The sequence below is a fragment of the Malania oleifera genome, chromosome 11, assembly GCF_029873635.1.
Source record: "Malania oleifera isolate guangnan ecotype guangnan chromosome 11, ASM2987363v1, whole genome shotgun sequence".
Lineage (NCBI taxonomy): Eukaryota > Viridiplantae > Streptophyta > Magnoliopsida > Santalales > Ximeniaceae > Malania > Malania oleifera.
Genome location: NC_080427.1, coordinates 71,309,136 through 71,326,347, shown reverse-complemented (window position 1 = coordinate 71,326,347; position 17,212 = coordinate 71,309,136). Strand labels below are relative to the sequence as shown.

The 17,212-nt window shown below is 35.6% G+C and overlaps 1 protein-coding gene across 6 annotated transcripts in view; it reads left to right on the top strand.

Annotated features, from left to right (window-relative positions):
- The window catches only part of LOC131168510 (uncharacterized), a 93,628-nt gene that overhangs the window by 18,884 nt on the left and 57,532 nt on the right, over positions 1 to 17,212 (top strand). For all 6 annotated transcript variants that reach the window (XM_058128000.1, XM_058128001.1, XM_058127999.1 and 3 more), the window contains exons 2-5: positions 6,032 to 6,191; positions 7,173 to 7,265; positions 7,347 to 7,458; positions 14,849 to 15,017. In XM_058128000.1, coding sequence (XP_057983983.1) covers positions 6,032 to 6,191; positions 7,173 to 7,265; positions 7,347 to 7,458; positions 14,849 to 15,017 — 534 coding nt within the window. The remainder of the gene's footprint in view (positions 1 to 6,031; positions 6,192 to 7,172; positions 7,266 to 7,346; positions 7,459 to 14,848; positions 15,018 to 17,212) is intronic.

Below are 17,212 nucleotides of genomic sequence, written 5' to 3'. Positions count from 1 at the left end.
TGGTTGGCTAGCTTATTTATTTGATAGTAACTCAATGTTTCCTAGAATATGGAATGTTCTGGTCATGGAATGGGGATGGGATTGTGGTACGACACATGCTCTAAAATGTGGAATGTTAGGGGCATACTTGTATATATATATATATATATATATATATATATATATATATATATTGGTGAAAAATATGTAGTGGCACTTGTATATTTTGGGGAGAACATTTAAGTGTTCAAAATCTAGAAGAGATTTCCTTTTGTGAGATAGTAATGAATTAGGATGGAATTATAATGTGATAGTTCTCCACTTTAACTAATAAAGAATAAGTTCTATGAAAAATATTGAATTAAAACTTAGGATTGTTAGATTTAGCATTCCAGAATGAAAATGTACCACGACTTGGAATGTATGTATTAATACATGGTTCGCTAGGGTGTTAGCAGTTTCTGGTAACTATATAGTAACTTGACCTGATACTCCCTGTGTGCAGAATACTCTGATTCTTGATGAATGCTCATGTGTAAATGTATCATGTATAAATCAACAGACATCTAGATGTTGTTGGTTGGATGCAGTTTGCTTGATCTTACTGACAGATGGTCAACCTAGTTACTGCATTTCATTAGAGGAAATCTTGTGAATTGGAGAAGCAAAGAACCAACAACTGTGGCCTTGTCTGGCTCTAAAGAAGAATATGGAGCCATGGATCATATTACTAGTGAAATGACATGTTTTTGGTTGCATAATTTAAAACTTTGTTTTGCCCCTTGCAAGCCTATGCATATGTTTGTGATTATCAAGCCACCAATTATATTGCTAGTAATTATTTATTTTATAAAAGGACCAAACATATTGATGTTGATTGCCATTTTTTTGGAAATGTTGTGATGTGCAAAATTGTAAAAATCCTCCCTTTTGTTAGTTCTTTTGGCCAGTTGGGTATATATTTCCTTGAGCTTTGTTTAGAGGAATGCTTCAACAGTTCTGTTCCAAGCTGAGCATTGGCGATTTGTATGCTCCAGCCTGAGGGGAAATGATGAAGAATACGTTTGCTCATAGAGGAAGTTTGGGATATTCTAGTATCTGGATTCTGGAGGGTATTTTAGTCTTTTGTTTGCCTATTTTTATCACAGAGATGAGTAAAATCTGGAATGATCTGCATCTCTCTCTCTCTGCAGATTGATCCCGTTATTTTTTTTTTCCATATACTCTGCTGATCTATCACTATGTAACTATGTTTATAAATTTGTTTTCTTCTGTTTCAGTTGTGCTATATTCACTATAAAAGTTGACATCTGGAGGTCTGGTTTTGTTACAGAGTTAGTTTGCTATTGTTTGAAGTTAGTAAGGAATTGTGCTCAAATGTATTGTGAAGAAAGGGTATTGAGAGAAGCAGATTGTACATGAAAAATGTAATTTAATTGGTCTCTATATGTGTCATCTCTTGGTCTTTCTCTCTCTCTGTCACTGTTCTTCACTTCTCTTCTTCGGTTAATTATCAGAATTTGTTATGTTTTGGCTTTTAATAAATCAGTGAGGCTCAAACAAAACTGAATGTTGCTAACATTAATACATCAACAGACTGAATTCCAAGGCCTCTGGATTTGCTATGCGTTTGGTAGGTAGGAATGGAATGGAATTAAATTTGTCACTTGATTCCTTTATGTCCTTCTTTCAATTTTTTATTTCATTCCTTTCCCAGCCCGTTCCATTCTGCAAACCAAATGTGATCTTAGGTGTTGTTTGGTTCATAGAATCTAAGATGCCCTCTCGAAAGACGTACTCCAAGTATCCTATTTCCAAGAGTTAGATTCCAGGAATCCTGTTTCCAAGAATGAGATGTCTATCTCATGGGAATATTTTATTTTGCATTATAATATGATTCTTAGGGATTTTGATATTAGCACAAGTCACTTTCCAGCCCCAAAACAAATATGAGTGTTAGATTACCACCTCACCTAAAAGCTTAAGCTATTATGTTGTGGGCCAACAATGAATATCTAGCTTTAACACTCTCCACATGAGCAACCCAATAGCATGTGGAGGACAAAAACATGATAAATAACACCTATTAAAGGGAATACAATACTTTTTTACCCATCACACAATTAACACGGGCAACAAGACTAGAACCCAGGACCTCCTGGTAAGCAGCTCTAATATCATGTTAGATTACGACTTCACTTAAAAGCTTAAGCTATTATATTGTGGACCAACAATGTATATCAAGCTTTAACAACGAGAATGGGATGTAATGGGCATCACGTTCTTGGGATTTTAAAAATATTCCGTGAATCGAATGCCACATTAGTGTTTTCTTGTGCAAGATAATTTAGGGTAAAAAAAACAAATTTGTTTTGTCTATCGGATATTAGATGTTATTTTATAGCCTTAAAATTAATTATAGAAGCTGGATTGCCTGTATTTAAATCATCCTAGAGCTTTAGTATTTGTTTGTACCTTGGAAATGACGAGGAAAAGGTAAAGAAAATCTTTAAAATTCTTCTGAATGGAATCTGTTAATGCAACATTTGGTGTTTTCCCTTCCTCAATCTTTCCTAGATCCTAAGTAGCCCATTGTTACAGCTAGATCTAATTTATTTTCCACTTAATTACTCCTAAGGTCCTAAGCATGATAATCCCTAAAATACCTCATTGTGAGTGTATATTTCAATTTGTTTGATCAATGATATGATGCCTGGAAGTTTTTCGCATCAGCAATATATGAAACTTTTGAAGGCTCTTGGTCCTGATGTTTATGTGCTCTGTTTCAGGGACTCTAAGAAAGCTTCTCATCTCCTTTTACACTGCCAGTTTGCTTGGAGGATTTGGAATAAGCTATTTGGTATTATGGGGGAGAGTTGGGTCCTTGTATTGGCGGAAGATTTACTAGTCATTTCTCTTACAGGTTTTGGCAGAAGGATAGGGTAGCCTTATGGAGGTGTGGTCTATTTGCAATTTTGTGGGGTATATGGATGGATCTAATGCACGAATATTCTCTGGGAAAAAATCAATTTGGGAGCTGGTCTGGGATAACTTCTAGTTTTTAGCATCACTGTTGTGGGTTGGATTTGGTTTTTTTTAGAGGACATAGTTTCCAGGAGATTCCAAGAGATTGAAGGAATGTGCTGGCTTGTTGAGTTTTTCTTTTTCTCTGTAGGTTTTAGTTGTTTTTATGGTTTGTTTCAGATTTTCTTTGGGAGATATCTCATTCTTTCTCTTGTAATTTTTTTTTTCCATTAATATAATTTTATTTTGCTATCAAGAAAAGAAAGAAGGTTGACCTTTTCTTCTTTCCTGAAATCCTTTTCGACAGCTGGTTCCTGTACCTATTTTCAGTCAAATGTTTTGATGCAACAAGATGGGATAAGGAGGAAGAGAGTGGAGATGAAAGAGAGGGAAAGGGGATAAATGGTTACCCTTGCAAGGGTTCACCAAGACTGCAGCCACAAACAAAAACAGACAATCTCAATTCACAATTCAGCGCTATAAAAAAAGATCATTGCATCACATTTTTATAGGGAAACTAAACTTAGTAAGCAAGAATGCTAGGTGGCGAAGCAAGCAGGTGGTCAATTTTGACTAGCTAGAAAAATACCTTAACCTGCTTTTGAATTTTACTATAGATCTAAGTATCCAATTAAAAAGACAACTTAACCAGCATTACAACCCGACCGAAAAATAGAGTCCATGTCCATGAACTACAAAATTACTAAAATGCTCTTAACTCTTAGATGATGAAAATAAATCAATTATATGACTCTAAACACTGCTGGGAACACTTCTGTTTTAGACCAAAAGTACTTCTTGCATGATATAGTTGCTACAGGTCCCATTTTTTAGGCTTCCAAAGTGGGTATGCCTTGGCTGACCAAGATGTGGGCTGTCCTATCAAGTTAGGAGTTGGTCCAAGATTTCCATCAGCCTCATTGCAGCATCAGCACTCTGCAGAAGGTATAAGACTACAAGGCATTTGAGCTTCACTGCTGGTAGGTCTTTGGCAGATGATGCATCCGCAAGTTGTAATGCTTGGTTGACCGAAGCAATTTTTTATGGGAAGATTAGCACAGGTAGAAGTATATGGGGGTTTGTGGATGAATGGAGGTGACTATTGATGGCTGGTACTTGAAGGCAGTGGAATCGTTTTTAGGAATAGACTTATGGTGGTTCAAGATGGTGGTGTGCTATTGTCAAAATCTTTAGCAAACAATTGGTAAAGGCAGGAAGAACAATGCTGAGTGAGGGCGATGATGGTGGTTGGTGGACAATCATTGGTTTTTTTGAGGAACGTACGACGAAGGCACAAATTTGACAAGGTTGATTTCTCTCATCAATGAACAACAGATGAGGGGATGAAGATGGGGATTCATTTGGACTAAGTTTTGGCTCTGGTACCAAATTCAGAGAGAGATTGCATATTTATGGGGAGATTAAACCTGGATTGATAAGCAATTTGGTAGCCAGATTTGAATAGCTTTAGTAATACACTTGATGGTGAAGAATACTTGGTGTGACCAATCTAGCTTATTGCACTATTTCACCTATAAATCTATCAAATGATTGAACCCATAATCTAAAAATTAAAATCCACATCAAGAAACTATAAAATTACTAAAATTCTGTTGTTCTTAGATAAAAAATAAATCAATATTACGACTTTAAACACTCCCTGGGGCACTTTTGTTCAGACCAAAAATACTTGCACGGTATAGTGGTTGAAGGCCTCAATTTAGATCCCCATACTGGATCTGCCCTGGTAACCAAGCTATGGCTGCCTCAACTGCTTTTTTTTTTTTTTTTGGTTTTTTAAATAATATTTATTATTATGCATCAGCATTAGCATTGGCGTTAGTCTCTATGTCCAACTCCTCATGGGTATATTCATCTTCATATTGCAGTGCTTTTTAGCAGTATTAGCTACAGAAAAAAAATTATATTTTTTATTTTATTACCTTTCTTCTCATTTTTATTTTTGTCCCCTTTCATAAGTCATTCTTGTTAAGTTATGTGAAGAGAGTTATAGAAGATTGTCATGACGATGATAATGTAGAAAAAATATTCATTTCTATTAATATTCACAAAAGATGCATTAATTAGCAATTTAGTTCTGTTAAAAGAAAAAAATTTGACGATATTAGTAATTTGGTATTTCTTTCCTTTATTTTTCAACTTCAACCTTCTTTTCTTTCTAGTTTTTGTTGTGTTTCAAGTTGATACTCTATTTATTTAATTATAAATTTATGATTATATATTATAATCTCAAAGCTTAGGTTTAGTTATACAATATACCTTTTTGGTCTAAATATACTAGATTTTTATTACTTTAACAAATAATTAATAAAATTTGGTTAATTTATTATCATTTGTAATGTCTTATGTGTCTAGTAGATTAATGGAGTGCATATTTATTTTGTTTTATTAATTAATTATCACACATGTGATCAATGAAGAAGTGATATATATATATTCTACCAATAGCTGTTTAATGTAGATGTAAAAGTTATTGCCTTTACTAAAGACCCGTAGTAAGTTGAACTAAAGGATCCAATGCACTGAAACTCTCTTTAAGAAGGGTTAAGAGCTTCAAACATGCAAATAAACTAATATTTATAAGATTGTGTGTGCTTAGAAAAAAATCACGGCCATTACACTTGCTTCCCATTATGTAACATCCGTTGTTCCCCCTTTCCACTACACCTGTCGCTGTTACTCTACGTTACCTGTTGCTTCTATTTAAAATTATGAGAGAGGGAGAGATTTAGGAACAAACAGTAAAATATTCACTTTAGCTTGACTTTACTAGCTCCAAAGTTTACTGGCAAACAAATTGTAAATTTAGTCATGTGTTTATAAATCTTTTTTTTTTTTTTGGATGGAACTGGACTAGTAGAAGAATTAATTTTGTTTATTTTTCATGATATTCTTCATTTGTACAAATTCTCAAGTTTGTATGACAATAATAATGTCTACAATTTTGGTTTGGTAATAGGTCTGAACCATGGCCAAGCTTATTTGATTATCATTTATTTTAATGCAGGATAATTGGTGAAATTGGTTTGAAGCATATACGATTCTTACCTGAAATCGTTCCTGCTTTGTTAGCTGTTCTGAATGATGGCACACCAGCTGTCGCTAGACAAGCCATCACTTGTGGAATTGATTTATTTCGTTGTACACTTGGAAAAGTTGCAATTCAGGTAGGCTCTATCTGAATCAGTCACATGGAATTGTGATTTTCATGTCCCAGGTTGATTCTATAGGACTAAATATTTTTCAATAATAATCTTTATCTGCAAATGCTAGACGTGTAAACAGTGACACGTCTATGTCTCACAGACATTCTGTGAGATTGAAATGTTATTAAAGGTTGTCTATATCTTGTTATATATATATTGTATATTTTACTTTAGTTTATTTCAAGAATTAGAAGCCCATCCACCCACATGGTTCTTCATGTGTGTCTTAAGACATACGCGTGCATCACCTAAGCTAGTGTTGACCTCTCAACAATTAAACAAGTGAGCTCTTTCATCCCCACTTACATTTGTATGACTGATATGTTATTAAAGATTGTCTATATTTTGTTATATATATATATATATATATATATATATTTGTGTTTTACTTTAGCTTATTTCAAGAATTAGAAGCCCACCCACTCACATGGTTCTTCATGTATGTTTTAAGAGATAAGCATGCATCACCTAAGCTAGTGTTGACGTCTCAACAATTAAAGGAGCCAGCTCTTTCATTGCCACTTACATTTGGCAAGGGAGGGCCCCTCATCGCTCATATGAACTAGTGTTGGGTTGAAAGGATTGAGCTGTCTTCAGTTTTTATATTTTAAAAAATGTCTGCCTGAACAAATTTGGTATATTGAGTAATTTGTGCAATGTGAATCAGAGAGGTGAGAGATTAAGTTACATTCACAAAGCAAATCTAGAAACAGCGGCTTCAAATTATATTTTTAAAATTTATTCTACTGAACTAATTCTTGATATGTTATATATTAGACACAGAAGTCAATTTTCAATTTAAAATTATATTCTAGTGAGTTCTTTAAAGTTGTGGTAAATCTAAACCATATATTGCAACCACACTCTCTTGCATTCTCATGTTTGTCAACAATGCCCTTCTGTTGTTCTTAATCTCCAACATATGACCCTATGATGTTTCAGGGTTTATTCTCTAGTGAGTTGGAAGACTCAATTGAATCATCATGGGCATGGATGCTAAAATTCAAGGAAAAGATATACTCCATAGCATTTCAGGTATATTATTAGTCTTATCAAGTGACAAGTAAATGTTGATAATGTGCATAGTCTGATTTGTTGTAACAATGTGTTTATAAGCCGAGAAGTGACGGGATAAGGTTACTTGCACTGAAGTTTGTTGAAGCAATAATTCTTCTCTATACACCTGATCCTAATGGTACTTCGGAGCCACCTCATCAAGCCTCTGAAGGTAATGCAGCTTGCTTTTGTGATGCAGTATTTATTTTTTTCCGAGTTAATTGCTAGGGCAAAGCCCTGGGGATGGGACGAGTGAAACTCAGAACATAAGGAAGCACCAAGGCCAGGTGTACCACTAGGCCGTCCCTTGCTCTTTGTGCTATGGGAGCAATAAGCTTATGATGTGCGCGCACATACACAAGAATCTGGGACTGTAGGGCTGCCTTTTGCCCAGTCTATCATTTAATTATTGCTGCCACACTGGGCTTTCTCTCTCATATTTTATTGGATACTGTCATTGGTCATTGGTTATTTAGTGTTATTTCCTATGTTGGTAACAAAGAGTTGAATGGGGAGGGTATTATGGTCATTGCGTTGTGCTTGACATATATTATAAATAGAGGGGGTGACCTATGGCTATGATAAGTCTCCCAATTCATGCAATAATATTAACATGTATGAGAGCATGATTGTGAGACCTAAATCCTAAGTTCCTACAGCCAGAACAAGCCCTAAATTACTTAATCCTATGTATGTATACCATAGGAAGGTCATCCACACAGCCAATGGCTAAAAAATGCTCCAGCAATCGCCAGAAAAACAAAGTTTTGACGGAAGTAGTCTATTGTCGTTGCCACTGTTTATCTGACAATATCCTGTGTGTTTTCCAACAAATCAACACCACAGATGTCCACAGACGCATCTATGGTGTCTTGGGATCTCATTGCTGGACACGGTCTTAAATTTCCACGTAAGTGTCAAAATTTTTATTGAAATTTCCAATTTCTGTCACCCTCGAAGTTGAAATGGCATTCGATTTCCGTTTTGCATAATTTCCATCAAAATCTCAACGAACCATCCGAAATTTATTGAAATCTCAAAATTTTAGTGAAACTTATTGAAATTTAACTATACAATGAAATTTCTTCAAGAGATTTAGGAGTGAAGTGAATTTCTCTCTTAATTTATTTTATCAAGACAAAAGATTATTACACGTGCTTTTGAAATTATATGAAAAAATAAACTTGAAGCAACATTTTATTTAATCATTCATGTTTAAATTATCATTATTTGTATAATAAATGATATTTAAATGATTTATGAATTTCATTTGTATTAACTGAATATGTTTAATGTACATGATATTACAAATATATTTGATACACATACTATAAATCACAAAGAATTCCACACTTTACTACTGATTTCCATTATTTTTTTTAAATTGAAATCGAAATTGACATTGAAATTGAAATTTCTGTACTTTTGGGGCTTCGAAATTTGAGTTGAAATCGAAATTTAAGACCTTGTTGCTGGAAACCAGCCATGTACCATCACTTGCCAATTAGAGATCGATAGCCCCGACTGCTTGCGCCGGTGTGTGAGGCTTCGTTAAGCCTTGGTTTTTGATATGATTTGCTCTTTCATGTCTTGAATCCTTTTATAAGCCATAATATCAAGTTGTGGGTCATGTTCTTGTTCAAGGGTCTAATTTTTTTTTTTGTTGATCACTCACAACACTTTGTTAATGATTGTTTGGTACCATGAGAGTCCATTTGTCAGTGTTAATATGCTTGTGATTTTTTCTAGTTGATTATTTGGTTCGTTGTGTGTTTGTGCTTTGTTCTAGAAGTCTCAGTTGTGTGTTGGGATGGAGTCTAATGAATCCCAAAATTATGTTTCCTTTTGATTTCCGTAGATTACAATCATAAAGTTGGGCGGAAAGAAGTAGTTGCAATGGTTTAAGACCATCAAGATCTATTTGACGGGCTTAGGCAAATCTAAACATGCCATCACAAATAGAAAGAAGTATGGGTCCAAAAAGATGCATTGATTGTCTTTCATGGAACTCGATGGAACCTCAAATTGCATGGATGTGCATGCATTTTTATGTGAATATGCTTGGATGCATGCATTGGATTATGTCAAACTTTTATATTCAATAACTTGTACCATCTCTCCTTACAACAGGGAGACATGAGTGTCACATAATAGTTTGCAGAAATGAGGTGCTTCTACAAGAAACTCAACGTCCTGCTACTCATAACAACTGCTGTTTGTAAGATGCAAGAGCAAAGGGAGTATGACAGTCCTTTGGGTCCTAGATTCATATCTGGTTTGAAACCCTATTTCAAGGCTATTTGAGATTCTTGGTGGTGCAGAGTTGTCATCTTTAGCTGATGTTTATTGTCACATCCTTCATGCTTCCTCTGGCACCCATTCCTCAACTCCTTGTTCTATTTTTTGTTAGACAAGGTGATTCTACTTGTCAACCTAGTAGTCCAAGAAGTTTCGGGGCTGGTGAACTTTGTTACTTGTTGCTATCTCCTTCTATTGATGCACTGCTGCTACACTACACTGCTCCAAATTTGTTGTTGCCTTGGCCATCCTTCATTAGACAAGTTAAAACAACTAGTTCCTACCTTGAGTTTTGTGTCTAGTCTTAAGCACAAATCTTGTTAAGGAAAGTATCATTATGTTCCATTTACTTTCCAAGCCAATAAACAGGTAGTAAACCCTTTCATATTAGTCCACTATGATGTTTGAGGCCCTAGTTGGGTTGAGTCAAAGTTGGGTTTATGATATTTTGTAACTCTTGTAGATGGCTACTAAAGGATGACTTGGCTTAATTTAATAAAAGATAGCTTTGAGTTATTTCCTTTTTTTTTTTTGATAATACTCCTCTTGGGATGCACTCAATATCCTAATATTTTCACACACAACTGATCCTAAGCCTGGTTAAAGGAGGAGGGTTGCGTTAGATAGCTGACAATTAGCATAAAACTTGTTAGGTCATTATGATATAAATCCTTACCAATTATTCGCTGGGGTGCCCCTAGAAGCAATGCGTTGCGCTTATACAACCTGGGTGTAGCGAAAAGTGGGCCAGGGTGGGCTAGGTTGTCACCCTAAACTGATGCACCATGTTGGCACCTGGGTATGATGTCAAATATGTGAGGGTTGCTGCATCATTTTGGACATGGGCAGGTAAAGAAATTAGTTCAGCAGGCTAGGATTCGATTAGCAACTTGGATTATAGGACAATTATGGGTAGAAGCATGGAGATAGTGGACATAATGATTAGAAGAAGAATTAATGTAATCTGTCTTCAAGAAACTAAGTGGGTAGGGGAGAAAGCTAGAGAAATTGAAAAATTAGGATTCAAACTTAGTATACTGGAAAAGAAAAACATAAGAATGGGGTAGGAATTTTTGATGAGGAAAATATATTAGATGAAAAGAAGAGAAGGTACAATGTGCGGAGACAAGAAGTCCACGAAATAAAGAAAAAAAATAAAAAATAAAACAAAACAATTTTAGCCAAGGAACCCCCTTTTCAAACCCTTTCCATCATATTTTACTGAGCTCTTTAAATTCGCCTATTCTCTTTTGTCCTTTCATCTTTCGACTTTTACCATCATCCATACGCACTTCATTTCCTCCATTATCACTCTACTTTAAATCCATTTTATCCGAAAGATATTGAGCTTCTAAGTCCTTCTTAGGAATCTCCCCCACATGTGTAGGCAAAATTCCATCCCTACTTCATAACTTGTTCACCAACCCAGTGTTATCAAAAACAGAAACTCCCTGCAAGCCTTCCATTGGAGGTGGATGGGCATACGATGAATCCCTTGTTTCATTGCAAGAATCAGAAATGTACCCATATTTTTCTCGTTTCTCGTCCAATAACAAACTCCTACCACAATCAAACTCACTAATATCATCACTCTCTAAATCTGAAAAGTCCTCCCATCTCCTTAGTAACTTTGGCACTGAATCACCAGAATTTTCTCTCTTTTCTTCAAAAACCTCTTCATTTCAGCATCCATACAAGCTGCCTCCCTATAAGCATAAACTTTTTTACCCTCAAATCTTTCCACATTAAGACTCCAATTATTAGATTACTCCTCAAACTTCATCTTTTTTACTCTTTTCCATACTGCCTTCTAGTACCTCTTTGAAACTTGACATGATTTCCACCCCATGATCTTGTTTCAAATCTAATATGCTGCTAGAATTCTGAACTTGTTGGTCATTCTGACTCAAATCTCGGGAAAATGTATGCTAGATTTGGATTCCATTAGTGAACTGTTTGTAGGATTTGGATTCCATTAGCCTATTTGAGGAGCATAAGAACTAATGACATTTATTATCTCTTGGCCAAAGACCATCTTGATTTTATGATTCTATCCCCTACACTTTTGATGACGGTTTAGGGTAATGGGTGGAAAAGCTTTGTGAATGGGTTTCGTGAAGCGGTGGGGGAGCTCTGTCTTCGGTTGTGGTCGCAGAGATGAAGTAAGACAGTCCATTGATCATAGAGTCTGGTGGTGGCAGCATAGGAGTTTGGCAAGGGCGAAGGGTGTAGTCTGAGATGATCAGACATGGAGGAAGGGTGTGACGACAGGGAAGGATCGTATATGTACTTGGTCTGGTGGTGATTTTCAATCAAAGGAATCTGACTGCTGGAAATCATGAATTGTCGTTCAGAGAAGAGGATTCTGACAGTCAAGGTGGCTAGGTCTATGGCAGGGGCTGCCAGATTGGTTGGGGCAGCTGGTATTTCTCTTGGGTAGGCGGAAGAGATGAAGATTGGGCTGGGGTGTTTGCCGTTTGTATTGGACCTGGTCCAGGTATGTGAGATAGAGGGGGAAGTTCTTTGGTATCTAGGTTGGATTAGTCATTCAAACAGGCCCATATTTAGGATAAAAATGATGTTGGATATGAAACCTTTGTTGGAAAGTAAAGAGGGATCCTCTCCCAATTGGGCCAATCCATTGAACAAGCATGTTATATAAACAGTGGTTACAGCCCAGGAGGTAGGTGTAAAAGCCCATGGAGTTTATAAATATTCTAATATGGGTTAAGGGTTTCCTTTTGTGGGCTTCGAGTGGTAGTGAGGCCTACAAGCCTTCCTATTGCAATATGGGCCAGGGTTGTTCATCTAGGGGTGGAGTAATGGACTAAAGGAGGGAAATTCTCTGGTGGAACAGGAGCTGCGACCAGTTGGAGGCCAGAATTGTCTGCAATCAGCTGGAAATGAGAATCCTCCTGCAGTCAGTTAGAGGCCAGAATAGGAAATGTTTTGGTGATGGTTCACATACACAAGAGATGAGTATTTCTGGTAAAAGCAGGGATAGGAAAGAGTGTAAAAAGCTGTGGATATGAAGTGTATAAGCGTTGATCAGCAGGGAAAGAAGGGAGAAGTAAGAATAGATTGCTTGTTAATAATTGTGTGGATTCAACTATGGACCCTGCAGGGGGGGTGGGGTAAATTTTTAAAATAGATGATGTGGGAAAGTTTTATGTACGAATCTCAGCATTGTTCTAAGTCTGATTTTTATATAGGAGGAGATAATTTTCAACAGGAAGGAGGTTGTTGGTGGGTGGGGGTAGGGGAGATATCTCGGAGGAGGACATTGAGTATGGACTATTGTTGGATTAGATTCGTGACATAATAATGGGTTATGTTTCCGACTCTTCTGACACACTCAAGGATATTTCATATGTGCCTCCTTTTCTGTCAGAAGGTTTGAAGATATACCTATTTTTGAGGAGAAGGCCTTGGGTGTAGATTTTGCTGTGACTAATCAATGCGGGGATGGGTTATTTAAATTTCAATTTCTACTCAAATTCCAAAGCTCCAAAAGTGCGGAAATTTCGACAGAAGTTTTGATTTTGATATCAATTTTGATTTTGATTTGAAAAAATAACGAAAATCAGTAGGAAAACATGGAATTCTTTTTGAAACTTGAGAAATGATTTACAGGCATAATAATGTAAGTTTTAGGACTAAAATATTACAAATTAAACACATCTATATTGTGTATGACGTGGAAAAGTTGTAATATAGTATGTGTATCAAACATCTTTGTAAGATAATATACATCAAACATATTTAGTTAATACAAATGAAATTCATAAATCATTTAAATATTATTTATTATTCAAATAATATGATAATTTAGACATGAATGGTTAAATAAAATGTTGTTGTAACTTGTAAGTTTATTTTTTCATGTAATTTCAAAAGCACTTGTAATAATCTTTTGTTTTGACAAAAATAAATAAAATAAATTAATAGAGTGATTTCACTTCACTCCTGAGTCCTAAATCTCTCATTTGAATTCTGAGGAAATTTTATTGATTAGTTAAAATTTGGACAAGTTTTGCTAAAATTTTGAGATTTTGATAAATTTCGGATTATTTGTTGAGATTTTGGCGGAAATTATGCAAGCCGGAAATCGACCGCCATTTCAATTTCCAGGGTGACAGAAACAAGATATTTCAACAATTTTGTGGAAATTTAAGACCATGGTTATTACCCACTCCTGCGGAGGAGGTTAATGTGCAGAATGTAGGTGCTCAAAAACCGTGGGATGATGGCTTTGTGGCTGGGGGTAATGGAGGGAATGAAGTTTGATTAGATGGAGCTAAAAGAAAAGCCATGGAAGGCCTACGGGAACTAGTGAGATTACACAGTTCTATCAATTTTGAAGTGAAGGGTGTAAAGAGGGGTTTTCTTAAATTAGGTTGGCTACTTTTAAATTGTATAAGTTTTTTTTTTTTTTTTCTCTCGTCTTTTTCTGCTATTAGAATCTCGTCCCCTCCTAGTTTGTAATTTCTCTCTCTAACTTAATATATTTCTTTTGCGATAAAAAAAAAGAAAATTGGATGATTTATTGATTTTCATGTTTCTATCTCATGGCAGTCTCTCTCCCGTTTCCCTGATTTTAATTCTCTCCTTCCCATGTTGCTTCTTCTTTCTTTTCTTCCTTGTTTTCTCTTTCTGTTCCTTTTTATCCTCTGTTTTCTCTCTCCTATCCCATATTTTGCTCTCTAATCTGTCTGTTTTTCTATCTCTCCTCTTTCTCTGTTGCACATCTACATCACAAGTGCTTGTGTGTAAAGATGCAGGGGAAAGCACAGACATACCATTGCTGCATTGCAAATTAGCCAGGGCATGCCATAAAATATTTCCTTCTCTGTTTATGACTGGAAGCTTAGGGCTGCAGTCATAGCAATAGGAGGCTGTGGGGTATGAGCCCCCTGCATGTGTTCTGGTGCATTAAGGTGTCAACTGTCAACTGTACAGAAATTGAAGGATGCTTTTTCTGAATACCCATTTTTTTGGAGCTATGAAAAAAATTTCAGCAGATCTCGTCTAGGGCTCTGTTTTTATTTTTTTTATTTTTTTATTTTTTTAATACATATAATGTGTAATTCTTTTATATCTTTTTGCTCTGGGTTGGCACTGCCTTGGTGCTCCATGATGAAATACTTATCAAAGTGAAAAAAAATGAAAAAAAATGTTCTCCACAAAATGGGTGGCCATATGGATGGTTACTATAATTTCTCTATCAGTTGCTTATGCTCATACTCACATTGCTTTTTCTGTAGGGAAGTCAGTTGAGTTTAATGTATCTTGGCTCCGTGGAGGACACCCCCTGCTCAATGTGGGGGATTTATCGACTGAGGCCAGTCAAAGTTTGGGTTTATTGCTGGACCAGCTTAGGTCTGCTACAGTTAAAACTCTTAGTAACTCGACGATCATTGTGCTTATCAATAGGTATGTAGTCTTTGCTTGTGATATGTATCTGCAGCTTGTTTGGTGGCTGCATTGTAGTGAATATCATTGCTTTTACCACTAGCTGTAAATATATCACATCTTGTTTTTATCATTAGCTGTATTCGGTTGTATTTGTTTGATTTAGCTTCGAAACAGGGGTGTTGAAAGGAAAATACAAGGTTATGTGAGTTTATATATATAATGTTTCTTATCCCCACACACCAAGGTAATTAAAATTGGGATCCTACGTAGAATCACTAGGATGGTTTGCAGGATCAGATCATAGAATCAGATCAAGGATTGTAAGATTCTACTAAATGCATAAATAAATATGAAAAATGCATGTGTATGTTGTTTTTTTCATAAGCTTCTATGATATAAACCTACAAAATTAGCTAGTAAGTGCTGAAGACTCAAAAATTTTCAAGTATCTATGGTAGGGTCCTCATATTACAAAAAGAAGGAAAGATGAAGTGTTCAAATTGTTGCATTCCTAACTTAATCAAACTGGTTTACAAAGAAAATGAAATAATCACTTATATAAAAAAAAGAACATATTTTTTTAGACAAATCAGTCAGCAGACAAACATACAACATGAATATCCAATTTTTGTTTTCAAAAAAATTCTTAACAAACTAAGGCTAAACTATCAAGCTAGCTTCTACCTTAAATGTCAGCATCCAAGCTACCATTGATCTCATTGGCATCACTAAGACTATCAATCACTTAATTGAGGCTATTATTAAAATCATCACTAATATTATCATTATTGTTAAATGCATCAATGCGTTATTTATCTATCTTCATTTTTAATGTTTAAAGTTTGCATTTAATAGTCACCAATGAATCAAAAAATAAATTTTTGATTCATAATTTCGTCAATATAAAATAAACCAAATCACTTTCTAAGTTGTCCATTTCATATGTAAGTTATATTGGACAAAAGGTCAGCCTATATAAGAAGTATTTTAGTAAAGAATTTAAAATTGTGAAAGAATGTAAGATCTTATGATCGTACCACGATCTTACTATGATCCTACCAATTTGTGATTCTAGATAGGATCAAGATCGTCTTAGTAAAGTAGGATCCTATGATTCTACTATCCGGATCACGATTTTAACAACCATGCCACACACACACACCCCACATGTGCATATCATAGTAGTCAAAAGTGCAAGGCGCACTGAGGCGCAGAGGGTTTTTGGAGCTAAGGTGCGAGGTGCAAGGCGAGGCGTGCACCTCACGAAGGTGAGGCGCACAATTATTAAAATTGTGTACAATGCCTATTTGGTGGGTAATATGAACACATCAATAGTAATATTAGAAATTAAAATTCCAAAATATTCAATACCAAAATTGGAAATTTAATGAAATTGCTAGGCTGAAGGCCCAAAAGCATCAACATAGTTCAACATCAAAAGAAAAGAGTACAATAAAAGATTTCGAAGTCTAAAATCTAAAGATCCTCCTCAATCATCAGTCGTCACTCATCATCAACTAAGTCAGCCAAGATATCATCATCTTCCTCTTAATCATCAGAATTTTTTGCTCTAGCATCTTTTCTTTCTCGTGTCTCCTCTGCACTATCCACTTGGATCTTATCCTCATTTACAAGTTCCAACACTATAGTCCGGCCCCAAGCATTGCTAGATGAAGCTCTTCCTCTAGAATATGATGACATATTTGCACTTATTCTTGATCTAGTGTGATGCAGGGGGTTATTTACTCCAGAAGCTCTAGCGACATAACATCAAGTAAAAAGATCATATTCAAACACAAGTTCATCATCCTCATCGGAATTGCCATCCATCCTACCAATCAACTACTCATTACTGTCATCAATGTCCTTAAGAAGGATGGGATCAATGGTGTCACGCTTGTTGTATCGAAGCCTCAAAGTTCAATTATATTTCCCAAATACCAAATCATTCAAGCGTTGTTGGGCTAGCCTATTTCTCCTTTTGGTATGAAGCTGCAAGAAGTTTAAAGTAATATAGTAAATAATGATTCTAAAATGCAGTGGGCTGGTAGTTCATGTTCTTTAATCCACGATATCCTAATGACTTACATGTTGGAATATGCTCCAATTTCTTTCGCAGCAGGTAGCACGTCATGTGAGGCTAAGGATTTTCACAGCAAACTTTTGCAAGTTTGGAGCTGATGATCCGAATGACATCCACCATTGCCCTGTTA